The 26,974-nt window shown below is 53.9% G+C and overlaps 1 protein-coding gene across 1 annotated transcript; it reads left to right on the top strand.

The window, feature by feature from the left end:
- Nucleotides 1-669: 669 nt before the first annotated feature.
- On the top strand, nucleotides 670-26,969 carry Vwce (von Willebrand factor C and EGF domains; the record flags this gene model as incomplete). The annotated part of the gene is given in 23 exon segments (XM_048361426.1): nucleotides 670-1,014; nucleotides 3,704-3,798; nucleotides 3,883-3,972; nucleotides 4,762-4,890; nucleotides 6,670-6,786; nucleotides 7,952-7,974; nucleotides 7,976-8,069; nucleotides 8,901-9,029; nucleotides 10,007-10,281; nucleotides 10,283-10,429; nucleotides 10,509-10,524; nucleotides 10,527-10,604; nucleotides 11,809-11,891; nucleotides 14,738-14,825; nucleotides 16,838-16,923; nucleotides 18,642-18,759; nucleotides 19,322-19,407; nucleotides 20,962-21,058; nucleotides 22,104-22,186; nucleotides 24,245-24,335; nucleotides 24,416-24,498; nucleotides 25,041-25,131; nucleotides 26,722-26,969. Coding segments are annotated over 23 exon segments (2,460 nt in total), but the record flags the coding sequence as incomplete, so codon positions are not given.
- Nucleotides 26,970-26,974: the final 5 nt, after the last annotated feature.

Genomic DNA, 26,974 nt, shown 5'->3' with positions numbered 1-26,974 from the left:
CAGCCCAAGGTAAAATTGCTTTTTCTCAGCAGGATGACCGTAAATTCTGGAACCACCGCTCTCCTGCCTGAATCCTCCTGCAACCCCTTTATAAAAGGGGGCAGTTGGGGAGCCTTCCCGGTCTGCCTCCTAGCTGTTTTTGCATCCCAAGGGAAGTGAGGGGGGGGGGACTGCCCACGATGCCTAAGTGGCCTGCAAGTTCTAGGCCAGCTAGTGCCCTCTGGGCTGGGGCAGAGGGACCTCAGTTATGCGTGCATTCAGACGTGGTAGGCTGGGGCAAGCTGAGAACTGCCAGTATTCTCACCTGATGACAGGACGGGGGCCTCGGGCTCCAGGCTCCATCCACGGGGTAGAGGGTGTGTGTGTGGGGGGACACGACTGGCAATGCCCCGGGCGCGGGGCGCGGGGCGCGGGGCGCGCAGCATTCAGCACTGGCCGGGTTCCCGAAACTTCTTTCCAACCAGGGCGTCAGGCTGACTCCCTCAGCTCTTCGCAGGAAGCCGACTCTCAAAGTGTGCAGGGGGTGTGGGCTCCGGGGGTGAAGCCCCGCCCTCAGGGGTCCCTGATCTTTGCCCCCGCCCCAGGTTCCTGGCCTGCGGGGGGGGGGGGGGGGGTTGCGGAGGGGAACCGTCGGGCCTGCCGCTGCGCCACTGCCTTTTGTGTGTGTGTTCCGCTCTGAGGTTCTGGGGACCCCCCCTAGTCCTGCCCCGGCTGTCTGCCGAGGCCCGGGCCCCTCCTCTCCCTCCTCTCGGCGGCCTCAGCCCCCTGCTCGCTCTGGGGGCCTGCTGGTTTGCTCCCCTCGGCGCCAGGAGGAGGGGCGAGGGCCGGCGGCTCCCTCCCCGTGCGCGCGGAGCCCAGCCGGGGACCCGGGGACCCTCCGCCGCCGCCGCCGCCGCCGGTCATGTGGGCCGGACTGCTCCTCCTCCGGGCCGCCTGCTTCGCGCTCCTGCTGCCCGGAGCCCCGGCCCGAGGCTACACGGGGAGAAAGTCATCTGGACACTTCCTGCCCGAGAGGTGAGAGCCCCGCGTCCCCCCCCCCCCCCAGGCCCGTGGGTGGGGGGGGCACGCACTCCTCATGGAGCTGGAGCTGGGAGGCGCGCCCCGGAGCCCTGGTGTCCCCGGCATCCCCGGGGCGCTGTCCATGGGGTCACGACAAAGAATCAGCAACTTGCGCCTGTGGGCGGGTGGCTGCCTGGCGTCCCGGTCTGGCACTGTCCTAACTAGGAGGACCTAGGGGAGACGTTGAGCCGGACGCTGGGGGAGCCCGCGTGCACGGGGACCCCGGGACGTGCCATCTGGTCTCGGCTGATTGGCTTCCGCCCCCCCCTCCCCGAACGTGCCAGTGACTGCCCTGGCAGCGTCGGTCCCCGCCCCGCTGCGCCCCTCGCCCTGGGGCAGGGGGCTCTCCCCTTCACTGCCCTTGACGTCCTCCCCTCGTGTTCCCCCCCCTCCCCACTCGGGGGCGGCTGCGGGCCGGGCTGTGTGCCTGACGCGATGCTCATCTCCCAGGGAGGGAACACGGAGTCGGCGAGCGCCTGGCCCTGGGCCACGTCCTCAGGGCGCACGCCGTGGGGGGCTCCCACCAAGTCCTCTGCAGCCCCTGCTGCCAGTTCCTGCTCAGAATCAGCTTGGCAGCCGGGGAGGGGAGGGCTAGCCTCCTGCCACCTGTCTCCCGGTCACCACCAGCCCTGGCCCTCTGGCTTTTTGGGGGGACACCGTGGTGGGCACACCGATCTCACTTACCAGCTTTCCCCCCACGTACCCTGCCATCTGCTGCTTTGGTGGCCCTGCTTGTCCTTCTCAGAGCCTTCTGGGGACTCAGCTATTGAGCAGTTTGAGAAGCTGCCCCCTCCTTCTAGCCTGCTCCCCTCAGAGGGAAAGGGGATCCTTTGGCCCTGGGTACAGTTTCCTCCATTTTTCTCTACTGCCCCAGGCTGCTAGTCCTCCCGCTCCTTTGCCCCCTTTTCTAGTGTACATGGCATTTGACACTGATCATTGTCTCCGCGAAAATCTGGGTAAATCTGGGTAGCATGTCTCCAGCACCTGGTGCAGGCCTGCCTGGCAGAATGACACTCAGCTCTCTACACCTGCTGGTTTGTTGGGCTTTCCAGTTCAAAGCCTGCAGGATTCATGGCCATCCATCCAGCCCTTGAAGGAAGCGGATCCAAGCACCATCTCTGTCCTCTCTAGGCTTGTGTTTATGCCCGTGCCATTTTCCCCTTCCTCCTCAGTTTCCATACTGCCTTAGCCCTTCCTTCCCACTGTGGCATTGTCACACTGTGTTCTTATCACCCGGTTCCTGTCTGTCCACATCCCTCGGAGATGAAGACCTTGGCCTATTGGTGACTTTACACTTAAGCATCCAGCACAGTCTGCTGCTGCTTGTCTGGCTTTCCTTTCTCCTGAGTGCCCATCCCTTCCAGCCCCAGAGATGTTCCTGGCCAGAGATACCCTCAGGTGCCGCTCGCTCTGTGTCTTCTGCTGGCTTCCCTTCTCATCCTTGTCTCCCCAAGAGCCAGTTATTCCAGTGACAGAATAAGTCCTCATGTTCAGGAAGTTGCAGGGGAGACAAGGAACAAATTGTCAAGTTAACAAATCACTCATGTGGAGAAGGATGATGAAGCAGAGTGAGTGCACAAGAAGGTCTCTGTGGGGAGACGCAGCACGATAGAAGCCTCAGCGAAGAGTAGAGCATGTTGAGCGTCTGTTTCAGGAAGGACCTTGTTGTGTGTGTGTGTGTCTGTGTGTGTGTGTGTGTGTGTGCATGCGCACCCATGTGTACGCCATTACTAGGACTTGAACTCCGGGCCTCACACTCTCACTTGGCTTTCTTGTTCAAGTCTAACTCTCTACCACTTGACCTGCACCTCTACTTCTGGCTTTTTGCTAGCTAGCTGATGGGAGACAAGAGTCAGATTTGTCTGACCAGGCTGGCATTGAACTGCTGTCCTCAGATCTCAGCTTTGTGAATAGCTGGGATTATAGCCATGAACCACCAGCTTCTGGCAAGAACCTCATTGGTTTGTTTTATTTTATTTTATTTTTTTGCCAGTCCTGGGGCTTGGACTCAGGGCCTGAGCACTGTCCCTGGCTTCTTGCTCAAGGCTAGCACTCTGCCACTTGAGCCACAGTGCCACTTCTGGCTGTTTTCTGTATATGTGGTGCTGGGGAATCGAACCCAGGGCCTCATGTATACGAGGCAAGCACTCTTGCCACTAGGCCATATCCCCAGCCCTCATTGGTTTGTTTTAGAGACAAGGTCTCACTATGTAGCTTAGGCTGTCCTTGAACTCATCACTCTTGTCTTAGTGTCCTGAAGACTATGATTAGAGATGTTTACCACCACACCCTACCAGGAAGAACCTTCTAACGGCAGGGTATGGCAAATGGAAGGTCCGGAAGCAGCCCTTCTGCCGCCCTCCATCCACTGCTGTCTTCCTTCAGCACTGGGCCTCTCTCCTGGCTGCCCTTTGTTCTGTGTTCACAGGACAGATCTATAGGAGGCTGGTATTTGTTTTCCCACTCTTTTGTCGGTGTCCCGCCTCCAGGAGAGACTGTCAGGGTCATTTTTCTTTGGAACCTTCTGGTTCTTCCCAGTACTTACTGGAAAAATGTGTTGCCTAACTCACAGGCCAGAAGGGGGACTTTCCTGTTGCCTGCTCCTCTCCTGGTACACTATGGAAAACATTCTTCTCTCTCGCAGACGCCGACTAGGCCCCCACGTCTGCCTCTCAGGCTTCGGGAGTGGCTGCTGCCCCGGCTGGGCCCCGTCCATGGGCAGTGGGCACTGCACCCTGCGTGAGTTCCCATCCCTGCGCCTGGGGCTGGGATGGGGGTGGGGAGCCCGTCCCAGGCCCTCCTCACCTTCAGTTCTCCTTTCAGCTCTCTGCTCCTTTGGCTGTGGGAGTGGCATCTGCATTGCTCCCAACGTCTGCTCCTGCCAGGGTGGAGAGCACGGGGCCACCTGCCCAGGTAACTGGGATGGGCTGTGGACTGATGGGAACAACTGAAATAGTTCTGAGAATCTGTGCCAGCCACTGGACAGGCAAGAAGTGTTCTAGCTAGGCATCTTTAGCCCACACTATTGGCATCTTTATAACGTTTTTGGGGGTGAGGGCGGTGGCCTTGAACTCAGGGCCACGACCTGTCATTTGGCTCTTGCATGGATGACTGGTGCTCTAGCACTTGAGCCACGCCTCCAGCCCAACATTTTGTTGACTAATTGGAGATGGCACCTCAAAGAGTGTTCTGCCTGGACTGGCTTTGAACTTTGGTCCTCTTCAGATCTTAGCTTCTTGATTAGCTATAGGCCCCCACACCAGACTATACTCATGTCCATTTTATAGAAGAGGAAGATGTGACATGGAATTTACTATCTTGTCCTGGGTTATCTGGCCAGTAAGTGGAAGAGCTGGATTGAAAGTCAGGCCTGGGGGCTGGGAATATGGCTGAGTGGCAAGAGTGCTTGCCTCATATACATGAAGCACCACATATATAGAAAAGGCCAGAAGTGGCACCGTGGCTCAAGTTGGCAGAGTAGCAAGCCTTGAGCAAAAAGAAGCTCAGGCCCTGAGTCCAAGCTCCAGGACTGGCATAAAGAAAGAAAGAAAGTCAGGCTTGTCTGCTTCCGGGATCATCCCCTAACAGGTTCTGGAGGAGCCCCTGGTGCAGCACAGGGCCTAGGCCAGGGCCAGGGCTGGGCTGGGGCTACCGGTCCACTGTCGTGTTGATTTGTATTCACCTGTGTGATGCCTGTTTTAGAATCCCACGTATCCTGTGGGGAATATGGCTGTGACCTCGCCTGTAACCACGGTGGCTGTCAGGAGGTGGCCCGAGTGTGCCCTGTGGGCTTCTCAATGACAGAAACAGCTGTTGGCATCAGGTGTTCAGGTAAAAGTGTGGGAGAATAGAGGAGGGCAGGGTGGGATCCCATCTGCTCTGGGAGCTAGCCACCAGGCTGAGCTGGGACAAACTGTGAGAACTGAGAACTGTGCAAGGAGGCTCATGGGCAGAGGAGTGTGTCACTGGTGGTGTTTCATGAGTATTGACCACAGGTCACACACACACACACACACCCCTAAAGGGGCTGGGTCCAAGTGGGTCTGGAGGCCCTGGGCACGGTCTTAATAACCTGCCTGAAGGAGAGTAAATAGATGTGGATTGAAGGCAGAGTAGCAAAGGGAGAGGAGGGAGCTGGGAGGAATGGGAGTCTGACAGTGTGGAGACTCAGGTTCCTGAACGTCTTCAGAGCCCCCTTGGTGCTTAGGTGGGGAAGGGATACAGTGCATCAGGGTTTGAGGAGTTCCAGCCCCTGTCACCCCAGACCTGAGTGGCTAGTTAGGTTAGCTAACTTTCCTAAGGCACTACCCAAGTAGCCAACCTATCTTGAGCAGAACTCCCTTGCCACCCCATAGCCTGGTCTCTCGTTTCTGTTTTTGGTGGTCCTGGGGCTTGAACTCAGGACTTAGGGTCTGTCCCTGAGCTTCTTAGCTCAAAGCTAACACTCTACCACTTGAGCCATAGATCCACTTTGGGGTTTTTGTTTTGTTTTGTTTTTTGGTGATTAATTGGAGATAAGCGTCTCATGGGCGTTCCTACCCAGGCTTGCTTCAAACCATAATCCTCAGATCTCAGCCTCCTGAGTAGCTAGTATTACACGTGTGAGCCACCAGCACCTGACTGGTCTTCCTTAAGCCACCTCTGTAGCCCTGTCTTTGGTCTTAACAGGATCCCAATTCCTTAACCCATGAGTCACCTGCAGTTTCTCCTCCTGGCTTGCCTCCACTAGAGCCCAACTGCTTGGGGACCAGTCTTCCCAAGGGCATATGTCTCCCTCCCTCCTCCTCCCCCCTACATTAGCCTCCTGTGGCTCTGTGTCTTGGCCTCTGTTGTCAGAAACATCTGGAGGGTCCATGCTGTGTTTGAGTCACCTTTGTATCCTCAGAAGCCCCTCTCTGGGTCTGCCACACATAATCATTGCTCTCAATGAACATCAAAGAAATGACATTATTGATCATTTTGAGGAGTGATACTGGGATTTTTTTTAATTAAAAAATCTTTATTAAACAGGTGGGTTACAGTTATGTAAGTCAGGCAAAAAGTACATTTCCTTTTGGACAATGTCACCCTTTCCCTCATTCTCTCCCAGGTTTTTCTCTTCCATCCCACCCACAAGTTGGATAGTTCATACTAGGATTTGAACTTAGGACCTCATGCTCACTCCACTTTCTTGCTCCAATGCTACCACTCGAGTCATACTTCCAACCTGTGGTTGATTTGCTGGTTAATTTTAGAGATGGAGTTTTACAGCTTTTTCTGCCCAGGCTGGCTTCCTGAGTAGCTAGGATTACCAGCATGAACATGAGCCCCTCGCATCCAACAACTGTTGATAATTTAACCATGCTTCCTGTGCTCTGTCTCTGACTGAAGCCAGCCTTGTGGGCTGGTCTGCCACATTCAGCCATGGCCTCCTTCTTTCCCCACCTGGGTCCTCTACTGGGTCCACCCCTGTCCTCTACTGACTCTTTCTGGGGAGGAAGGGTCTTTCATGGCTAAGAAGTTTTCTGGAAGTTGCCTGCCCTTTCTGGGGTTTGGGTGGCATTGATTTTTCTCCCACTCGGAATCATGGCCACGCTCAGAGTGGGCTGTGCAGTGATGTTTTCTTTCCAGATATTGACGAATGTCTAAGCTCCTCTTGCGAGGGTCAGTGTGTGAACACAGAAGGTGGCTTTGTGTGCGAGTGTGGGCCGGGCATGCAGCTGTCTGCCGATCGCCACAGCTGTCAAGGTAAGTAGAAAGAGGATGCCACACAGAATTCACAGCCCTTCTGGCCCCACCCCGTGGCTTCTCCATGTCACAATGCTGACAGACATGTGTATTATCCCTACAGATGGGGAGACTGAGGCTGGCCCAGGGAGGAGGCTGCCTCCTTTAATAAGATGTGGAGTTAGGGCCACTGCCGTAAACCAGAAGGTTCTAGACTCCTTTGGAGGGAGGGAAAGAGAGGTAGTCTGGTGTCTCTTCAATCAATCATGAGGTCCCTACCTTCATGACTTCCTTTATCCCTAATAATCCCCCAAAGGCCCTACCTACCTCCCAAGTACTATCACACTGGGAAGTGTGCTGAAAGTTAGTGGGGGGATATGGGGGAGGAAGCACAGATCAGTTTCTGGTACTTGGTTATTAGCCTGGTAAGTTCACCCTGTCTTCCTGCTATTCCATACCTATGCACTGGGATGGAAGTATTCTATTTGCCTTACTTTCAAGTTATGCATATCTGACTAAGTGATTTTATATGTATATTCTTATTGCATTCTTAAAAATTATCCTATGAAATTGATGCTGCTTGCCGCCACTTTATTGAGAATACTGAGAGTTAAAAAAAAATACAGTTACTTTCCTAAGATCTTGTTGGAGTTGAAGTTTGAACTGTCATTTTCTGTTTGTTGTCCATGCTTGCATGTGTGTGACTGTGTGTGTGTGTGTGTGTGTGTGTGTGTGTGTGTGTGTGTGTGTGTGCTGGCTCTGGGAGTTGAACTCGAAACTTAGGTACTGTCCCTTGGCTTTTTTGCTCAAGGCTAGTGCTCTACCACTTTGAGCCACTTCAGGTTTTCTAGTAGTTAATTAGAGATAAGAGTCTCACAGGCTGGCTTTGAAGCATGATCCTCAGATCTCAGCCTCCTGAGTAGCTAGGATCACCGGTGTGAGCTATCACTGCCTGGCTAGTGCTCTACTTCTTGAACCACAGCTCCATTCCCTGTTTTATGCTGGTTCATTGGAGATAAAGTCTCACAGTCAGACTTTTCTGCCCAGGCGTGGCTTTGAACTGGGATCCTTATAATTCACACTCTTGAGTGGCTAGGATAATAGGCATGAGCCACTGGCTCCTCGTCCTGAGAGAAGTCTTCTGAAATAAGGAGCAGAGTGCCAGCCTTGTCCTTTCCCCTGGCAGACACTGATGAATGCCTAGGGACCCCCCTGTCAGCAGAGATGTAAGAACAGCTTCGGCAGTTACAAGTGCTCCTGTCACAGTGGCTTCTACCTCCATGGCAACCGGCACTCCTGTGTGGGTAAGGCTGGGACCTTGCTCTCTATACTTAGGCTGCCAATCAGGATGATGGGCAGGGTCCACCCAGGAGCCCAGGAAGTTCAGCATTTGGGTGTTCTAGTCTGCTAGAACCTGAAGGGGCTTGAGCCTTTTCCCCCGGGCACCCTTTTGTTGTCTTGGTCCCTGCACGGGAGGCCCGAGCTGCCCACTCGCTGGGCACTGTGTTGCTTTCATGCTGTTCATTTTTTCTTCCGGTCCTCCCCCAGCTTTCCTCTCTGCTCACCTATTTTCTTGGCTGCCTTAGTTCCCCTGGGTAAATAAAACACTTCATGTCTTGGTTCCTCTGGTTTAGAAGGGGACCCCTGTTTTCTCAGCCCATTAGCAGAAATTTCCAGAAAGGGATTAGTATGCTTGGCTCATGGATAAAAGGTGGGGTCCCATGAGCTTGAAAAACACCTTGTTCTAGCCGAGTTAGGTATTCGACCTGGGACTTGCTGTCGTGGCACAGTGGTTTTTAGAAGCATGAGATGTTTTGAGACGCTTTTTAGAAAGCAACACCAGGCTAGTAGCGGGTTTGGATGACATTTGAGTGGGGTTCAGATGCACCCAGCAGCACGTAATCATTGCCGACTGAGACACCCACTGAATGACAACAGAGGGTAAAACCTGCCAAGGTGACTGCCCCTCGAGTTCAGCTCCATTTCCAGCTACATGCACCACTCCCTGCATTCTGGAGCTGGGGCAACCCCCCCCCCCCCCCGCCCCAAGAACATGGCAAGGAGCTCCCACAGACCAAGGGATAGGAGGAAAGAGACCTCCACAGACACAACAAGGCAGTGAGGCTCTTCCACAGATGTCAACGAGTGCCGGAGGCCCCATGAGAGGCGAGTCTGCCACCATTCCTGCCATAACACGGTGGGCAGCTTCTTGTGTACCTGCAGACCTGGCTTCAGGCTTCGAGCTGACAGAGTGTCCTGTGAAGGTGAGCGCCAGGCCCCCGCCCTCCACGCTCAGGTGTTCTCACCAGGCCCTGGCCACACCCCTTCAGGGCCGGGCCACACCCTCCACACCCTGATCTATTCCCCAAGCCCTGCCCTCCAGGCCACTGCCCCACTCCTTCACCCCAGCTTTTGTCCTTCAGGGCCAGACACAGCCCCCTAAGGCCTGGCCATCTTGCTTTATCCCCTTCATATCCCCCCCCCCCCCCCAGTTAATCCAACATCCCACTTTCTTCCCCTCTTTCATTCTTTATTCCTTTCTCCTCTTTTTCTGCCCCTGTGATGTGATGGTGGCTGTCACATCCCATAGACTGACCTCCATTCCACCGTGTGAACATCTCAGTGTGGAGACAGCTACCACAGTCCATGGCCAGCTGTGGTCAGCGCAGCGCTGATGAGTGACTTCACCTGTCTCTCTCCCCTCCTCCTGCCCCACCTTGCTTTCTCTCCTATCTGCCCCTGATCTTGAACCTCTCCCTCTGTCTCCCCTCCTGGTCTTTCTGACCTCTGAGCAGTGAGTGTCCCCCTGCAGGGAAAAGGCTCCTCTTCATTCCAAGGGTGCAGTGTGTGCTGGGGTGGGAGGCAGGAGCCTCATCCTAAAAGGAGGCCCATTGGCCATGGATGGCTCTTCAGAACTCCAGTTTCCTCCAGGGGAGCCACAGGCTTGAGGACAGATATTCCCACCATGCACCCCTGAAGGAGTAGAGGCCTATGGGGCTCAGGAGAACTTGCATCCCCTTTGTGGCTAGGGAGGAGAGGAAACGTGGGTGAATTGGTTGTGTAGGATCTGCGTCTCTGGCTGGTTACCCACTCCCTGGCTTGAGGCGTTCCCAGGCATCTTCCCATGTGGTCACTCGCTGCCCAGAGCGCCAGTGAGCGACTGGGGTGGAGCAGAGCCCAGGACCCCTGAGCCCCACTGCTTCTGCTGCCTCCCTCAGGAGACCCTGTGCTTCCCTTTCAGCCACCCCGAAGGCGGTGCTGGCCCCATCTGCCATTCTGCAGCCCCGGCAGCACTCCCCCAAGATGTCCCTGCTGCTTCCCGAGGCTGGCCGGCCTGCTCTATCTCCAGGACATGGAGCTCCTCCAGGGGTTCCGGGCCCCCCCGTGGGAGTCCAGACAACCCACCGGCCATCTCCTGCCCCTGTACCACCCACAGCTTCCCCTGCCTGGCTGGTGTTCACCCCAGTGCCCAGTGCCCCCCTGCTGGTGACCCTCGGGCCTCCCCTCCTCTCCTCCAGGGGGAGGCAGTGGGGACCCTTCCTCACCCAGGGGTCCTGAGAACCCAAGGCTAGAAACAAGCCCGGCTCCTTGCTGGCACCTGGGGACCATGTATGCAGCCGGGAGTCGCTGGCCCCAGCCTGGCTGTTCCCAGTGCTGGTGCGAGGTGGGTGTGACAGGCCCAGGGCTGCCCTGCTGTGGCATCCCTGCGGTCTGGTAGTGGCTGCCAATCTTTGTGCTTCCAGGACGGGAAAGTGACCTGTGGAAGCTGAGGTGTGAAGCTGCTGCCTGTTCCCACCCCGTTCCCCCTAGAGACCCGGAGTGCTGTCCCTCCTGCACAGGTGACCCTCCTGCACACATTCTGGGAATCAGCTAGCTAGCTAGCTAGCTAGCTGAATAAACCTGGGCCCGAGCCCCGCCCCTGGAGGTTCTGATTGGTCGAGTGTGGGGCGGGCCAGGGGGTACACGCCCAATCCCAATCGGCCCTGGGGTGCTGCGGCTCACTTGGCCAAACCTAGGCAAGCGATGTACCCCTGGGAGCCATGCCTCTCCCCTCCCCCCCCCCACCCCCCCCAGTCCCTTTTGGCTTGTGGTTTGTCAGGTCGCGTTTCATTGTTGCCCCGGGCTAACCTTAGCCACCTTCCTGCCTTTGCCTCCCTCACTGCTAGGATGGCAGGCATGTGCCACCACCCTCAGCTAGGTTTTGAGATAGGGGCGTGCTAGTATTTACTGGTACTGGCCTCGAACTGCTATCCTCTCCATCTCCAGACTCTTCTTTAGGTTTCTTGAAGTGCTGAGAGGGAATCCAGGGCCTTGTGCATGCTGAGGTGAAGACTACCACTGAGTTCCACCCCCAACCCTGCAGGGCCCCCATAGGGAACCCCCATTCCACCCCTCATCTTTGTGCTTCATTCCTGAGCTATAGTTCAATGAGTCCCTCCTAATCCACTGCCCCCTGCCCATCCCCTGCCCCTGTCTTCAGCTCCCCCGGTGGCTGGAGGAGCCATTTCATCTTCCTCCCCCTGGTTGGAGGCAGGGTGCAAGGTAGAATGCTGACCCTAACATTAGAGAGCTCCCCCAGGTTCTATCCCCAGCACTGCAAAGGCAAAACAAGGCACTTGCCACAGACGCGTACTTAGGTGATTTTTCTTAACGTGAATGGCCATCTTTTATTGTGTCCTCACTGTGTATCATATCCTTAGATGGAAAGTACTGAGCACTTCGTATCCAAGGCCTGGTGTTGAACACAGGGCTGTCTGGCTGCCTGCCCTGTGGGATGGGAGTAAAGCACCCTTTCAAGACAGCTGTGGCTCTGATGTGACATGACATCAGCAGACCTGAGACCACCATGGGTGGGCTTTTACAGTTGTCTCCTGGGCGGTTCTGTAGGACCACCCAGTTCAGGCAGCCAGCATTTGCCACTGTGGGGACACCCAGGGCAGCAAAAGAGGCTCCAGGCACTTTCTGCCTGGCAAAGTCAGGCGACCTGGAGTTTCCTCTTCTTTGAAGAGGTTGAGGCCTCTGCCTCTGGTTTGTCTTTCAAAGGCTGCTTTCACAGTGGCGCCATTCGAGCTGAGGGGGACGTGTTTTCACCTCCCAATGAGAACTGCACCGTCTGTGTCTGCCTGGTAAGCTTCCTAAGAGTCCCCAGAGTCTCGTGGGTGTTTTCTTAACCTTTGGGGGTTTGAGAGGAGGAGGAAAAAAGACCGGATGTTAAAGGTGAGTACTCTTGAATAGAAGGAAGGTTCTCAGGTGGTGAGCTTAGTCAGAACTTGTCGGATTCAGGAGTACAAGAGGAAAAGCTGTGGGTCGGTGGGCCCAGCGAGGCTTCTGCACTGCAGAAAAGAGCCAAAGGCAAAAAACAGGGCTCATCTGTTTGGGAAGGGAAGGCATGAAGCTCCCTCAGAACCGCCCCGTTCCCCCCCCCCCCCAAAAAAAAAAGAAACCTGTTCTTTCGAAGCAAACTATTTGCTAGCACAGTAAAGGTACCCACATCTGGGAGGGGGAAGGTCAATGAACAAACTTGGCTTATTAAGAGTACTTTATCGTCTGGGTGTGATGGCACACACCTGTAACGCAAGCTATTGGGAGGCAGAGATAGGATTGAGGTTTGAGGCCAACTCAGGCAGAAAGTTAGAGAGATCCTAGCTCAAAGAACAATCCCGGTGTGGTGGTACAGGGCCTGTAATCCCAGCTACCTGAGAGGTGGAGGTAGGACAATCATAATCATAGGCTAGCTTGGGCAAAAGCTGAAGACTCTGTGGAACACATACTAAGTGCAAAAAAAAGGCTGGCTCAAGTGGAAGAACGCCGAACGAGCGAGCAAGCACGAGGCCCCTGAGTTCAACGCCTCAGTACTGACGAAGACCCAAAAAGAGTGTTTTACGTTAGGCCAGTACACTTCTCTAAGAACAGTTAGTAAGCACCTACTGTGTGCCGGAGAGGGCCAGGGGCTGCTACATGGATTTGATTCTGGGTATCTGCTATATGCAAGGTCCGGCCATGCCTCAGTTAGCGTTGTTATTCCCGTTGAACATTGCAAAGACTGAGGCTGGGAGGTGGCAGGGCAGGGATTTGAGCTGAAATCTGAGTCCAAGGCCTGGTTCTGTCCCCAGCCTCACTGTCATCCTCTGACCATTTTATTTTTTAAGATTCTTAACTAGTTGTACAAAGTTGTTTTTTCTTGTTACAGAAGTCTGATTATGAGTACAATGCATCTTGATCAGTCTCTCCTTCCATTGTTCATCCGAACCTTTTTAAATTGGCTCCTGGTCTGACCACAAAGGTAGATGCATGGCTTAAGATTGCTCATGTAGACAGCTGCCAACATCCTTCATTCGAGCTCTTCCTGGTTCGCAGCCAGCAAGCCTGCTACCTTCCACCCATCACAAAGGGGATATTGAGGCTCAGAGATGTGACATCCTTTGCCTAAGCAAAGATTAGGGGAGGAGTGGACCCTGGAACTCATGGCTGGCTGACTCCAAAGTTGGAGGCTTTTTAAAAAATCTGAACTTCAGGGCTGGGGATATAGCCTAGTGGCAAGAGTGCCTGCCTCGGATACACGAGGCCCTAGGTTCGATTCCCCAGCACCACATATACAGAAAACGGCCAGAAGCGGCGCTGTGGCTCAAGTGGCAGAGTGCTAGCCTTGAGCGGGAAGAAGCCAGGGACAGTGCTCAGGCCCTGAGTCCAAGGCCCAGGACTGGCCCCCCCCTCAAAAAAAAAATCTGAACTTCAAAATTCTAACATAGCCAGGCACTGGTGGTTTACGCCTATAATCCTAGCTACTCAGGAGGCTGAGATCTGAGGATCGCAGTTCAAAGCCAGCCACCAGTTAAGCACCAAAAAACTGGAAGTGGTACTATGGCTCAAAGTGGTAGAGTGCTAGCCTTGAGCAAAAAGAGCTCAGATTCATCCCTGAAGTTCAGGCCCTAAGACCGACAAAAAATAAATTAAAATTAACATAACATTTGTTTATCTGTTTTATATTTTGGTGGTACTAGAGTTTGAACTCAGGGCCTGGTGTTTTCTAGGCAGGCACTCTACCACTGGACTCACACCTCAGCCCCCCCACCCCCTCCCCCTCTTTTTTGGCCAGTCCTGGGGCTTGAACTCAGGACCTGAGCTCTGTCCCTGAGCTTCATTTGCTCAATGCTAGCACTCTACCCCCTTGAGCCACAGCCCTACTTCTGCCTTTTTTCTGCTTATGTAGTACCGAGGAATCGAACCCAGGGCTTCATGCATGCTAGACAAGCACTCTACCACTAAGCCACATTCCCAGCCCATCAGCCCTTTTTCTTTTGCTTTAGTAATTTTTCAGGTAGAGTCTCCCCCTGGATTGTGTTCCTCCTAGTCATACGTCCTACTACATAGCTGTAGAGCCGGGGTGACAGTTGTATACCACCACAGCTAGGTTCTTAATGACTGAGTTGAGAGTCTCTTGAACTTTCTGCCCAGGCACTTTTTGCCCAGGCTGGCCTTGAATCATGATTCATTCTCCAGATCACAGCCTCCTGGAGTAGCTAGGACTACAAACATGAGGCACTGCATCCAGCATTAAAGTTTACTTGTATAACCAATTCATTGACTACCGATGAGAGCCACTTGGGTTAAGACCCAGATGCTCAGGAATGGGTATAGGAGCCTTTTTCCAGGAGTCACCTGGCTTTGCAACATGTCCTTTTGTGTAAGGATGGTGGCCCGCTCTGCTGCCTGCTCTGCCCTGGTCTGACTTTGCCCGGGAAGACATGTGTCTTGGAAAGAAGAGATGGTCCTCTAGCCTCACCGTAATACATACCAGAGAGGTGTTTCCAGTGACCAGGTGGCATTGCAGGTGTCCTACAATGTCCTTGAGGCAGCTGGCCTTTGGGGAAAGCATGTGGTAAAATAGGCAACATGATGGTTGGCTGGGGGCTTGAAGGGTGGAAGAACTCTTGCCCTGCCCTTGTCCCGTCACCCTCTTTTGTCTATGAAGGCTGGAAATGTGTCCTGCATCTCTCCCGAGTGCCCTGCTGGCCCCTGTGACACGCGCCTGCAGTCGGACTGCTGCACCTGTGTCCCTGGTAAGTGACTGAGCTGGGAAATTTGCTTCCCTTCCCTTCCCTCCTTTCTCCTCCCTTCCCTTCCTTTCTCCTCCCTTCCCTTCCCTTCCCTTCCCTTCCCTTCCCTTCCCTTCCCTTCCCTTCCCTTCCCTTCCCTTCCCTTCCCTTCCCTTCCCTCCCCTCCTTTCTCCTCCCCTCCCTTCCTTTCTCCTCCCTTCCCTTCCCTTCCCTTCCCTCCCCCCTCCCTTTCTCCTCCCTTCCCTTCCCTTCCCTTCCCTTCCCTTCCCTCCCCTCCCTTCTCCTCCCTTCCCTTCCCTTCCCTCCCCCCTTCCTTTCTCCTCCCTTCCCTTCTCTTTCCTTCCCTTCCCTTCCCTTCCCTTCCCTTCCCTACCCCTTCCCTTCTCCTCCATTCCCTTCCCTTCCCTTCCCTTCCCTTCCCTTCCCTTCCCTTCCCTTCCCTCCCCTCCTTTCTCCTCCCCTCCCTTCCTTTCTCCTCCCTTCCCTTCCCTTCCCTTCCCTTCCCTTCCCTTCCCCTCCCCTCCTTTCCCCTCCTCTCCCCTCCTTTTTCCTCCTTTCTCTTCCCTTCATGTGATTCCCTCCCTCCCTCCCTCCCTCCCTCCCTCCCTCCCTCCCTCCCTCCCTCCCTCCCTCCCTCCCTCCCTCCCTCCCTTCCCTCCTCTTTCTTTAGTTCTGGGGGTTGAACTCAGCCTTGAGCTTACTCAGTTTGCTTTGGTAGGCTGATGCTCTACCACTTGAGCCACATCTCCAGTCCAGCTTTTTTTCTGGCTATTTTGGAGATGGAGTCTAGTGAGCTTTTTGGGGGGTGGGGTGGGGCCTGGGCTTGCCTTGATTGTAGATCCTCCAGCTCTCATCCTCCTCAGTAGCTAGGATTACAGATGCAAGCCACTGGGTGCAAGGCTGGGAATTTTGGTTTTCATGTGTGCAGGGATCAGGGCTCTTTTCTCTGATGGGAGTAGGGACAGTGAGTTGGACTTCTGTCATCAAGTGACAGTTTGGGTGCTTGTTTTGTTGAGCATCTACTCTGTGGCTTGAATGCAAGACTGCTCAGAGCCTCTCCTGCCTCTGGCTCCAGGAAGCACTTTGAACAAGGTGGGACTGGGTTTGAGTTCACCCTTGCAATTGCTATCTTTAGCTGGAGAAGAAGCTTTCTTAAGCCACCGATAACATAAAAGCACGAGTCTCTTTTCCCAGATGTCTTATTATCATGATGGAAAATCATAGTCAGACCTGTGCCCCTTTCTGTGTGTGGCACCTGCCAATACTGTGTTACCACAAGGAGAGAGAAATCTGTTCGCTGCTACCTTGTATAGATAAGGAAACTGGCTGGCCCAGAGTGGTCAGGCTGCTGCTTAGAGACATACAGAAGTTAGTAACGGAGCAGAACTTGATCTGGTTCTCTCTGTGTGTGTGTGTGTGTGTGTGTGTGTGTGTGTGTGTGTGTGTGTGTCCTGGAGCTTGACTTAAGGGCTGGGTGCTGTCCCTGAGCTTTTGCGCTTTGTGCTCAAGGCTAGCACTCTACCACTTGAGCCACATCTCCACTTCCTTCTCTTCTTGTGGTTAATTGGAGATAAGAGTCTCTCAGACTTTCCTGCCCAGTCTGGCTTTGAACTGCCATCCTCAGATGGCATGAGCCACTGGGACCTGGTTCATCATGTCAAGTTTTTTTTTTTTTTTTGTCAGTCCTGGGGCTTGAACTCAGGGCCTGAGCACTGTCCCTAGCTTCTTTCCGCTCAAGGCTAGCACTCTACCACTTGAGCCACAGCGCCACTTCTGGCTTTTTCTATATATGTGGTGCTGAGGAATCGAACCCAGGGCTTCATGTATGTGAGGCGAGCACTCTACCACGAGGCCCCGTCCTGTCAAGATTTAAGCAGTAACTTGTTTTGTGCCTGGGGTTTTGGAGGGGTGTGTGGGAGCTACTCCCTCGGTCCGTCTGCTCCCCGTTGTCCCCTTGGCCTCTAGTTGCTTCAGTCCCCAATCCCTGAGCCCCCTTCTCCCTTTCTCCTCTGCAGTGAGATGCTATTTCCACGGCCGATGGTACGCCGACGGGGCTGTGTTCAGTGGGGGTGGTGACGAATGTACCACGTGTGTCTGCCAGGTAGGTGTGTGTGGGGGGGGGGTGCTTGTGCTGGGGAAGGGGTGGGGCAGCACAGGAATTTACCCAGGATTCCTTGTCTGGTAGAAGACAGCCTGTCATATAAGGCAAAAGGGAGATGGAGGCAGAGTCACTGCCGAATCACTGCAGTTGAAGCTTTGCTGTTGATAGAGAGCCTACTGTGTGCTGAAGCACAGATCAACACAGAACAGTTCCAGTCTCGGGCCCATCCCACCATCAGCTCCCCAGGGTGAATGGGGTCACAGAGGCTGGCTGGGCTGCAGGCTCCTGGTCCAGCCACAGGCGTTTCTAGGCACATGGGGGAAAAGCACTTCTCCCCACTGTTGTCCCTGGAAGATGGCTGCAGTCAGCCCCGGGGCAGTTCTTAGGGGAGGGCTGGAAAGGGTCACTTAGCAGGCAGCAGGCTGTGTGCACTTGGGGATGTTGCTACAGAAGGGGGTGGTGTGATCTGATTGGTGTCTGGGAAGGACCCCTGGCTACAGAGAGTATGGATTGGAAGGGTAAAAAGTGGAGGGCTCTGGTGGCTCACTCGGGTAATCCTAGCCAATCAGGAGACTGAGATCTACGGACACAGCTCAAAGCGAGCCCTGGCAGATCAATCTGTGAGACTCGTCTCCAGTTAACCAGCAAAAAGCTGGAAGTGGTAGAGCACTACCAGCCTTGAGCCAAAAAGTCAAGCAAGAGTGTGAGGCCCTGAGTCCAAGCTCTAGTACAGGCAGACACACACGTATACACACACGCACACACGCACACACACAGTAGAGGACAAAGAGCCATTGGACATGTTCAGGATAAGGAAGGGCAAGAGATGGAGGCCCAGGCAGGACTGGGTACACCTAGTATTCCCAGATCCTCCTCCCAGCCCAAGAAGGACTGGTCCTTTTCTCTTCCTTCCCCTTTCTTCCCCTTGGATATTATTTCTTTTTTTTCCCCTCATACTTTTTTTTTTTTTAAAGCAGGGTCTGGGCACTGTCCTTGAACTTTCGTGCTCACCAGCATTTTACACATTTTGAGCCACAGCTCCACTTCCAGTTTTTAAGTGGTTAATTGGAGACAAAGGGACTTTCCTGCCCTCTCTGGCTTTGTGCCACACAATTCTCAGATCTCAGCCTTCTTGAGTGGCTAAGATTATAGTCAGCACCTGACTTTTCTCACACTGTTGCTTAGCTTGTTTCTTCAAGGTTCTACCACTTGATCCACACCTCTATTCTTAGCTTTTTCTTTCTTTTCTTTTATCTGCCAGTCCTGGGGCTTGAACTCAAGGCCTGAGCACTGCCCCTGGCTTCTTTTTGCTCAAGGCTAGCACTCTACCCCTTGAGCACAGCTCCACTTCCAGTTTTTTCTGTTTATGTGGTGTTGAGGAGATGCTTCATGCATGCTAGGCAAGCACGCTACCGCTAAGGCCCATTCCCAGCCCCAACTCTTAGCTTTGTGCTGATTATTTGGAGATAAGAGTCTCTTGGGTTTGTCTGCCTAGGCTGGCTTCAAACTGTGATCCTCAGATCTCAGCATCCTGAGTAGCTAGGATTATAGGCATGAGCCTATAGGCTACCTTGGAGATTTCTTTGTCACCTTGACTAGAGGAGGAAGGGCGAAGGATAGCAGCTCCCCGCCTCCTCCTCAAGCCCCTTTGCCCCAGAGGTTGGGGGGTGGGGGGCGTGAGTCCACCCTCATTGGACTTGCCCTTGCCTCTTTTGCAGAACGGGGAGGTAGAATGCTCCTTCACACCGTGCCCAGAGCTGAACTGCCCCCGAGAGGAGTGGTGGCTGGGCCCTGGGCAGTGCTGCTTCATCTGCCGGGAGCCCACACCTGCCACAGGTAAGGCCAGAGCCCGGCCCAGGGCCAGACTTCATCCACCCTGATGTTAGTGCGCATGCACGTCCGTGTTTTTGCTCATGCGCATCTGTGTTAGCGTCTGGTGGGGAGCGTGTGCGTCTGAGTGTCTTGAGTGAGCACGAGGTGTCATCCTTGGTGGTGCTGTATTTTTGGTGGGCACTTCTGCCACTGCCTTTTTTTTTTTGGTGCTGGTACTGGAGCTTGAACTCAGGGCCTGGGCACCTTCCCAGAACTTCTTTGCTCAAGACTGGTAGTCTACCACATGAGCCACAGCCCCACTTCTAGCTTTTGGGGTGGTTCATTGGAGATAAGATTCTCACAGACTTTCCTGGTCTGGCTGGCTTTTAACTGTGATCCTCAGATCTCGAACTCCTGAGTGGCTAGGATTACAGGTGTGAGCCACCAGTGCCCGCTTCACTGCCTTGTTATTGATTTAGTGCTGGGATTGGAACCCAGGGCCCCAAGCATGCTAGGCCAGCACTGTACCCGGGGCCATACCCCCAGGCCTGTGCCCACTGTCTTGTCCTCAATGTCCCCTGGCCAGGCTGCTCTCTGGACGACAACGGGGTTGAGTTTCCAATTGGACAGATCTGGTCGCCTGGTGACCCCTGTGAGTTATGCATCTGCCAGGTGAATGACAGCCTGCTCGCCTTCAGCTGCTTTCCTCGGCTGCCCCACCTGCTCGCCCCAAGGGGACCCCTGCCCTCCAGAGGCTGGGCCTTCTTCGGCCTGGGCCAGTCCTCTCAGAAAGGGTTGGGGCCTGTTCCTCCTGTCCTCGCTGTAGGGGGGGCTGTGCATGTCTAAGCTTGTGCAGGGGGGGGTGGCTACCATGAAGGGGGGGCCTCCCGGAGGGGGGTGTGGGACATAGTGGAGGAGTTGGAGGTTTAGTTCTCAGAATGAGGTTCTTGCACCCACAGTGGGAAGCATTCTGGGGAGCCCGTGTTAGGTGTTCATGTGGTCTCTCAGGCCCTGACTATAGGGTGGGGCTCAGAGGCTGAAGTTTCACTTGATTTTATCTTACTTTTTCTGCTGGTACTGGGCTTGACCTCAGGGTCTGGGCACAATCCCTTAGCACTGAGCTTTTTGCTTACTGCTGGTATTTGAGTCACAATTCCACTTTTGGCTTTTTGCTAGTTAATTGGTGACAAGAGTGTCACAGACTTTCTTGCCCAGTCTGGCTTTCCTTCCCAGGCTGGCTTTGAACCTTAATCCACAGATCTTAGCCTCTTAAAGAGCTAGGATCACAGGCATCTGGCTTTGTTTCTTGTTTGTTTGTTTTTTCTTTTCTTCAGAGCTTGCATTTTAACCTTCAGGGCTTGTTGTACTCCTGAGAAGCAGGGCCTTCAGTTGCCTCTGATGACCTTTCCTTGTGCCTTGGGTCCTACCAAGCCACACATGTGTCATTGGAAATTGAGGTGAAAGAAGCCTTTTTCCCGTTTCTCCCCTTTAGGGCTGATTTCAGGCTGTCGTTTTACAAGAATAAAAGAGCCATAAACATCCTGAGTCTTAAGAAAAAAATAGAAGAAGAAGAAAGAAACCTTGTATGGCATTTTGGTCTTCTGAAATAGGCATTTCCGGCAGAATAGTTTTCTATAAAAATAGGATTTTATTGTACTCTATAGGTTTGGGGTGAGCCAGGGTTCCAGGGAAACGAGAGAAGAATGTGGAGGGGGCGACGGATGGTGCAGCCTTGGCGGCTGCAGCCAAAGAACAGGAAGCCAAGGAGACCAGAATCCCTGCTCTGATCTCCCGCCCCCAAGATACAAATCCTCTGGGGTGGGGGGGAGGCATGACACCTTTCCAAACAACTGTGGAGACCCACTATCCCTCCACTTGCGTTCTGGTGCCCTTGAGGATAAGCCACCCCCAGTGTGCCGCAGTAATTGCCCTTTCTTTCCCGAGGAGAGGCAGGCACTAGCGTACTAGATGGGGTCTTGGTGAATTTTTAATTAAAAAAAAATTTTTTTTTGCCAGTCCTGGGGCTTGAACTCAGGGCCTGAGCGCTGTCCCTGGCTGCTTTTTGCTTAAGGCTAGCACTCTGCCACTTGAGCCACAGCGCCACTTCCAGCCATTTTCTGTATACGTGGTGCTGAGGAATGGAACCCAGGGCTTCATGTATACGAGGTGAGCACTCTACCACTAGGCCACATTCCCAGCCCCTTGGTGAATTTTTTCTCCCTTCAGGCAGATGGCTCGGTGAGCTGTAAGAGGACAGACTGCGTGGACTCCTGTCCCCACCCCATCCGGATCCCGGGACAGTGCTGCCCCGACTGTTCAGCAGGTACCGGGCCCCACCGAGGGCCCTCCCCTAAGAGCTGAAGCTGGCTGGCGGCAGTCACTGGCCGTTTGTCGATGGCGGGTGCAGTGGTTGAGTGTAGCTCAGAATACAGTGTCAAATGAAATTTCCTACACTTTCTGCATAGCTGGGATGATAGACGTGAGCCACCCTACCCGGCTTCTTTTTTTTTAATTTTTAATTGATGGAAGGCATGGGCCTGGAATCCTCAGAATCTCAGCCCTGAGTCGCTTGGTTTATAGGCATGAACCCCCATGCCCAGCTCACCGTCTGCTTTTGTACTTAACCATGTACCCCATGTCACGACAAGGTGGCCTCGCTCATATCCAGCCTCTGGGGGTATCAGGACTGTGAAGGGTGTGGAGGAATATCTGGGAGGTGTCTTCCGCACCCCTTGTCTTTTCCACCCCCTCTGCCTGACTGCTCCCCTACCCTCGTGTCCATCTCCCCATGTCTGGGGCAAGGGCCCCTGATGACGAAGACACTGTGGAGCCCAGTGTGGTAGCACATACCTGTAACCCTAGCTATGTGAGAAATGGAAATTGGGACGACCACTCTTGGGAGTCCAGGCTGGGTAAAGAAGTTAGTGAGACCCTCATCTCAAGCTGGGCACCGTGGTACAGCTACATGGGTGATCCCAGCTACATGGGAACATAAGTAGGAGGATTGAGGTCTAAGGCTGGCCTGGGCAAAAATGCAAGACTCTATGAAGTAAAAACAAAGAAGGCTAAGAGTGTGACTTAAGTGATAGGCCACCTACCCAGCAAGTGTATAGCCAAGGTCAAACCCCAGTATTGAAAACAAAACAAAACACCCAAAGCCACTGGGATCGCCTCTCTGAATCCAGTACAGAAACGGCCATCACAGTGCCTGGGAGTATTGTGTTGCTTGCATGAGCTCCAGGTAACGTCCTGGGGGAAGGGACTGGCCTGACCAGAGAGGCTTCTTTCTGACCTTTGCCCTGGCCGGAGCCTGCCCACCCGCTGGCCACCTGCCCTGGCTGCTGCTTACCACGTGTTCTGTCTGGCAGGCTGCACCTACACAGGCAGAATCTTCTACAACAACGAAACCTTCCTGTCCCTGCTGGATCCGTGTCTCAGCTGCATCTGCCTGGTAGGTATGGCCCCGGCCTGACCTCTGCCCTGGAAGCATTCCGCTCCCCTGTGAGCTCCACCACCTCAGAGGGCAAAGCCAGAGCCCCAGAGAAGTGTGGCTGCTACATCCTGGGGAAAGGCAGCCCCCTCTAACCTGCCCAGGGCGAATCTTTTCCAGAATCAGTGAGCCATTTTATCTTAAATCCTGGCTGACCAGTGCTGTCTGTTTGTGGGTGGTCAGGGAGAATCTCAGGGGACTGACCTTTAGCCCCCCACCCCCACCCCTGGGACTCTTACTGAGGATGGAGGGTGGGAGTACAAACCTACAGCTCTAGGCTGGGTCTTCTTCCTCCTCTCTCCTCCTCCTCCTCCTCCTCCTCCTCCTCCTCCTCCTCCTCCTCCTCCTCCTCCTCCTCCTCCTCCTCCTCCTCCTTCTTTTTAAAGCACACTCAGGCTGGATAGCTGGTGCTCATGTCTGTAGTCCTAGCTACTCAGGAGGCTGAGATCTGAGGATCACGGTTCAAAGCCAGCCAGATAGGAAAGTCCATGAGATTCCTTGTCTCCAACTAACCACCAAAAAGCTAGACATGGAGAGATGGCTCAACTGGTAGAGTGCTAGCCTTGAGCAAAAAAAGCCAAGGGACAGCATGTAGGTCCTGAGTTCAAGCATTGGTCCTGACACACAGAAAAACCACCTAAAATACCCACATTTACTAGCCTTGTTCTAAGTCCCTCAGGGAACCTGTTGGAGAATTCTTTCTAAGTTAGAGAACCAGGGTGCAGAGACAAATGAATCACACTGCCTGGAACTGAGCCCTGGCATTTCAGGTTCACTGCAGGACCTGCATGTGTGCCCCATAACCATCCTGTCTCAGGGTGAAAAAGGCTGTTAAGCAGTAAGTACATGGTGTGATTTAGTATTTGGAGAACAAAGTCGGAAAGTACCACTGTTTGTCATGCTGAACCTTAATGCCGGATGGGACTTTGGCCATCTCTGGGTGTGGACTGCCTTCACTGTGTACATGCACGAAAAAGGACAAGGTCTAGGGAAAGATTAAGAAACCATTCCACAGTTGTGGTCTCTGAGTGTTCCTGCGAGTTCACAGCCTTGTACTTCAGGGAGCTTTGCATCTCTCTGCTGTGTCTTTGTGTGTGCATGCGCATGTCAGTCCTGGGGCTTGAACTCAGGACCTGGGCACTGTCCCTGATCTTTTGGCCTTAGCATTTTTGCTCAAGGCTGACACTCTACCACTTGAGCTATAGTGCTACTTCCAGTTTTTGGATGGTTAATCAGAGATATGAGTCTCATGGACTTTCCTACCTGGGCTAGCTTGAACTGCAACCCTTAGATCTCAGCCCCCTGACTAGCTAGGATTATAAGAATGAGCCACTGGGGCCCAGCTTAGGCTCTGTGTGTGTGTGTGTGTGTGTGTGTGTGTGTGTGTGTGTGTGTGTGTGCATGTGTGTGTGTGTGTGCGCGCGCGCGCCAGTCTTGAGGCTTGAAGTCAGAACCTGGGCACTGTCCCTGATCTTTTTTTTGCTCAAGGCAAGCACTGCACCATTTGAGTCACAACTCCATAGACTTCGCTCCTTAGGCTGTCTTCAAACCTCAGATCTCAGCCTCCTGAGTAGTTAGGATTACAGGCGTGAGCCACCATTGCCCGGCAGAGGCTCTCTTTTCCTGCTCAGTTACTGTTTGTATTTTCATTGTGTCTGGAATGGAACCCAGGTCCTTGCTTATGATAGGCAAGTACTGGACCACTGAACCAACAGCCCAGTCCTCTCTCTGGGTTTTGAGGCTTAGCCTTCCTGGGCCATTTATGCCGTTTCTCATGGGTGCTTGTTGGCAGATGAACTTGTGGTTAAAGCCGGGCCTTGTAAGGTGTCTTCTTGCAGGAAGGAGCCTAACTAATTCTATGGTTACCATGGCCACCCTCAAACCCCTGCCCCCTGCCCCTTGTGCCACCCTGCACCCTGTCCTACCCTGGGCACCTCCCCTGATGTGACGTGGCCAGCGCAGAATGGTACTTGGTGCCAACACCTCAGCCAAGGGTCTCATCCATTTTGTGTCCTGCAGCTGGGCTCGGTGGCCTGTTCACCTGTGGACTGCCCCATCACCTGCACCTACCCTTTCCATCCTGACGGCGAGTGCTGCCCCTTGTGCCGTGGTGAGTGGGCCCTGCCGCCCTGAGCCTGAGGCTCCTGGGCAGGCCCAGCTCTTATGGGCCTGTCTCCTCTGCCTCTGCAGACTGCAACTATGAGGGGAGGAAGGTGATGAACGGCCAGGTGTTCACCTTGGACAATGAGCCCTGTACGCAGTGCACATGTCAGGTGAGCAGGTCTGGGGGCCTGGGGGGGTGGTGCTCCTGCTTGCCACACACAATACTTTCTGGCCTGACCTAAGTCCATCCATCTTCAGGCCACAGTTCACCTTTGGGATGTCAGTCAGTATGTGTGTGGCTGTATGTGTGTGTGCCGGTACTGAGGCTTGAACTCGGGGCCTTGTGCTCTTACTTGGCTTTTTGACTCAAGGCCGATGCTCTACCACTTGAATCGCAGTCCTCCTTCTGGCTTTCATTTGATGGTTGATTGGAGATAAGAGTGTCACCAGCTTTCCCGCCTGGGCTGTCTTTGAACCACGATTCTCAGATCTCAGCCTCTTGCATCGCTAGGCCTGAGCCGCTCCCTGTTCATCGTCAATGAACGGCCACAGCACCTTTCCGCCTGGCCATTTCCCCTCTCTGTGGAGGGCCAGCTGAAGTGGCCCCACCGGGGTTGGCACGGCCGTTACCCCGGCATCTTCCCGTGGGTTGGGCTGCCACCGTGGGCGGGTGGGATGCTCTGCCTTCCTCACGAGCGGCTGATTTCCCCAGCTGGGAGAGGTGAGCTGTGAGGAGGTTCCCTGCCACTCGGCCTGCGTGGACCCTGCCCTGCCCCCGGAGAACTGCTGCTCCTCCTGCCCAGGTAAGCGGGCCTGTGTCCTGGCATTTCACCAGCTCCACTTCCCCCTTTGCCCCTCTCAGAAAGACAGGACTTGGGGAGACATCTGGGCTCAGAGAGGAAGAGTGGCTCACTCGAGACCGCTCATCCTAAGGGTTGCCAAACTGGCCTTGATGGCGTAGATTCAGGTTGTTCTCCTGTCTGAAATCCCGGCAGGTCCTTGGGGAGGCAGAGACTGGGGGGGTGGGGGGCTCACGGCTGGAGGCATGCCTACGAAGAAAGAAAAGTTAGCAAAAGCCCACCTCAAAGAACAAGCGGAGTGGGCTGGTGCTTGCCTGTACTTCCAGAAAGGTCTAAATCTTGAGGCCAACCCCTGGCCAGAAGTGTGAGACCTGAGTTCTAGTCCTAGTACTGGGAGAAAAAAAAGAGTGAACACTCAGCAGTGTTTACGTAGTCACAGAGTTGAGTGGCCATCTTTTGGATGACCTTAACAACAGAATTGCTTCCGTTTTTTACAAGCGTGCTTAACAAGACCCAGCATGCCTTTCTCCAGCCTGCCTTATTCCTTCCTTTCACTGCCTCTCCCTCCCCTCCTTTTTCTCCCATGTATTGAGAGCTCTTACGTCCTGCGAGGCTCTAGGCTGAGACTTTTGTTTCATGTGTTTTGGGGTGCTGGGGGTAGAACTCAGGATTTTGCACTTGTGAAACAAACTCTCCCCCCACAGAGTCACATGCCAAGTCCCCCCCAAAAAAAGTTGTCTTTTTTTTTCAACAAAAAAGTTTTTTTTTTTTTTTTTAAAATAGAATGTATTTATTTATTGGCTTATTTTGGTGACGAGACCTGGCATAGGATAGACTTTTTTTTTTTTTTTAAGTAGTTTTAGATTCATAGCAAATTTGAGTCTGGAGTTCCCACGTGCAGAAGACCCTTGGTAGCCGCGGGCTAATGGTTCGACAGACCCACATTGAGAGGCCACTGCACATGCCCAGGTGCCTAGCGCTCAGCACTGTACTGCGCATGCTTAATGCTCTCTCCCCCACCCCCTCCCCCGCACCCCCACCATCGTTCAACGTCCGCACAAGACTTAACGCTTTTCCATTTGCTTGCTGTGCAATGGTTAATGTGCTTAATGGAAGGGTGAGATTGGAGGATCCAGGTAAGAAACTTAGCCGAGACAGATCAGTGAGACTCTTAATCTCCAATTAACCAGTGAAAAACTAGAACTGAAGACATGGTTCAAGTGGTAGAGCGCCAATATAAGCAAGCTGAGACTGTGAGGCCCTGAGTTCAGGCCCCACACTGTCGCAAAAGAAAGAAACCTCAAATCATTCCTTTTCTTTCATGCACCATTAGCTGATGTGGGAGTTCAGCCCTCTTTCATTCCCTCTTCAGTCAGCACGGAGATGCTCCTTTTGCTGAAGAGAATATGGAAGTTCTGCAGGCTCTCAGAAGAGCCTTTTTTTTTTTTTGGTGAATGGCTCTCTCTGTTCCTTCTTGGTCTTCTGTCTCGGGTGTCAGGAGCTGAGTGGGGTGTCTGTCCCTAGCGTGGCTTGTCCTACAGCCTGTCAGCTACCTGGGAGAACCCTGTGCCTCTGTTTCCCACCTCCCTCCAGATGCCCCCGTTTCCTTCGGAAGAAAGGCAGGTGCTCTCCGCTCAGGGAGACCTGGTGCTTGGCAAAGCTGTTCAGAGCCTTCACGGAGACACCGAGGTCCTTGTCAACTGTACTTCCTGCCCGGGCCCCCCACCAGCATCATCTACAAGGCCAGCACCCCATTTCCTCCAGCTGCTCTTGAGAACAAACCTGTCCAGTGTGCAGACATTATCCACGGGGCCTGCAGGAGCCCAGGTCTCACCTGCTTCCCTTC

This window comes from Perognathus longimembris, chromosome 13, assembly GCF_023159225.1.
Source record: "Perognathus longimembris pacificus isolate PPM17 chromosome 13, ASM2315922v1, whole genome shotgun sequence".
Classification (NCBI taxonomy): Eukaryota; Metazoa; Chordata; class Mammalia; order Rodentia; family Heteromyidae; genus Perognathus; species Perognathus longimembris.
Note: the sequence above shows the minus strand (reverse complement) of the source record. Positions and strands in the feature narration are given on the sequence as shown.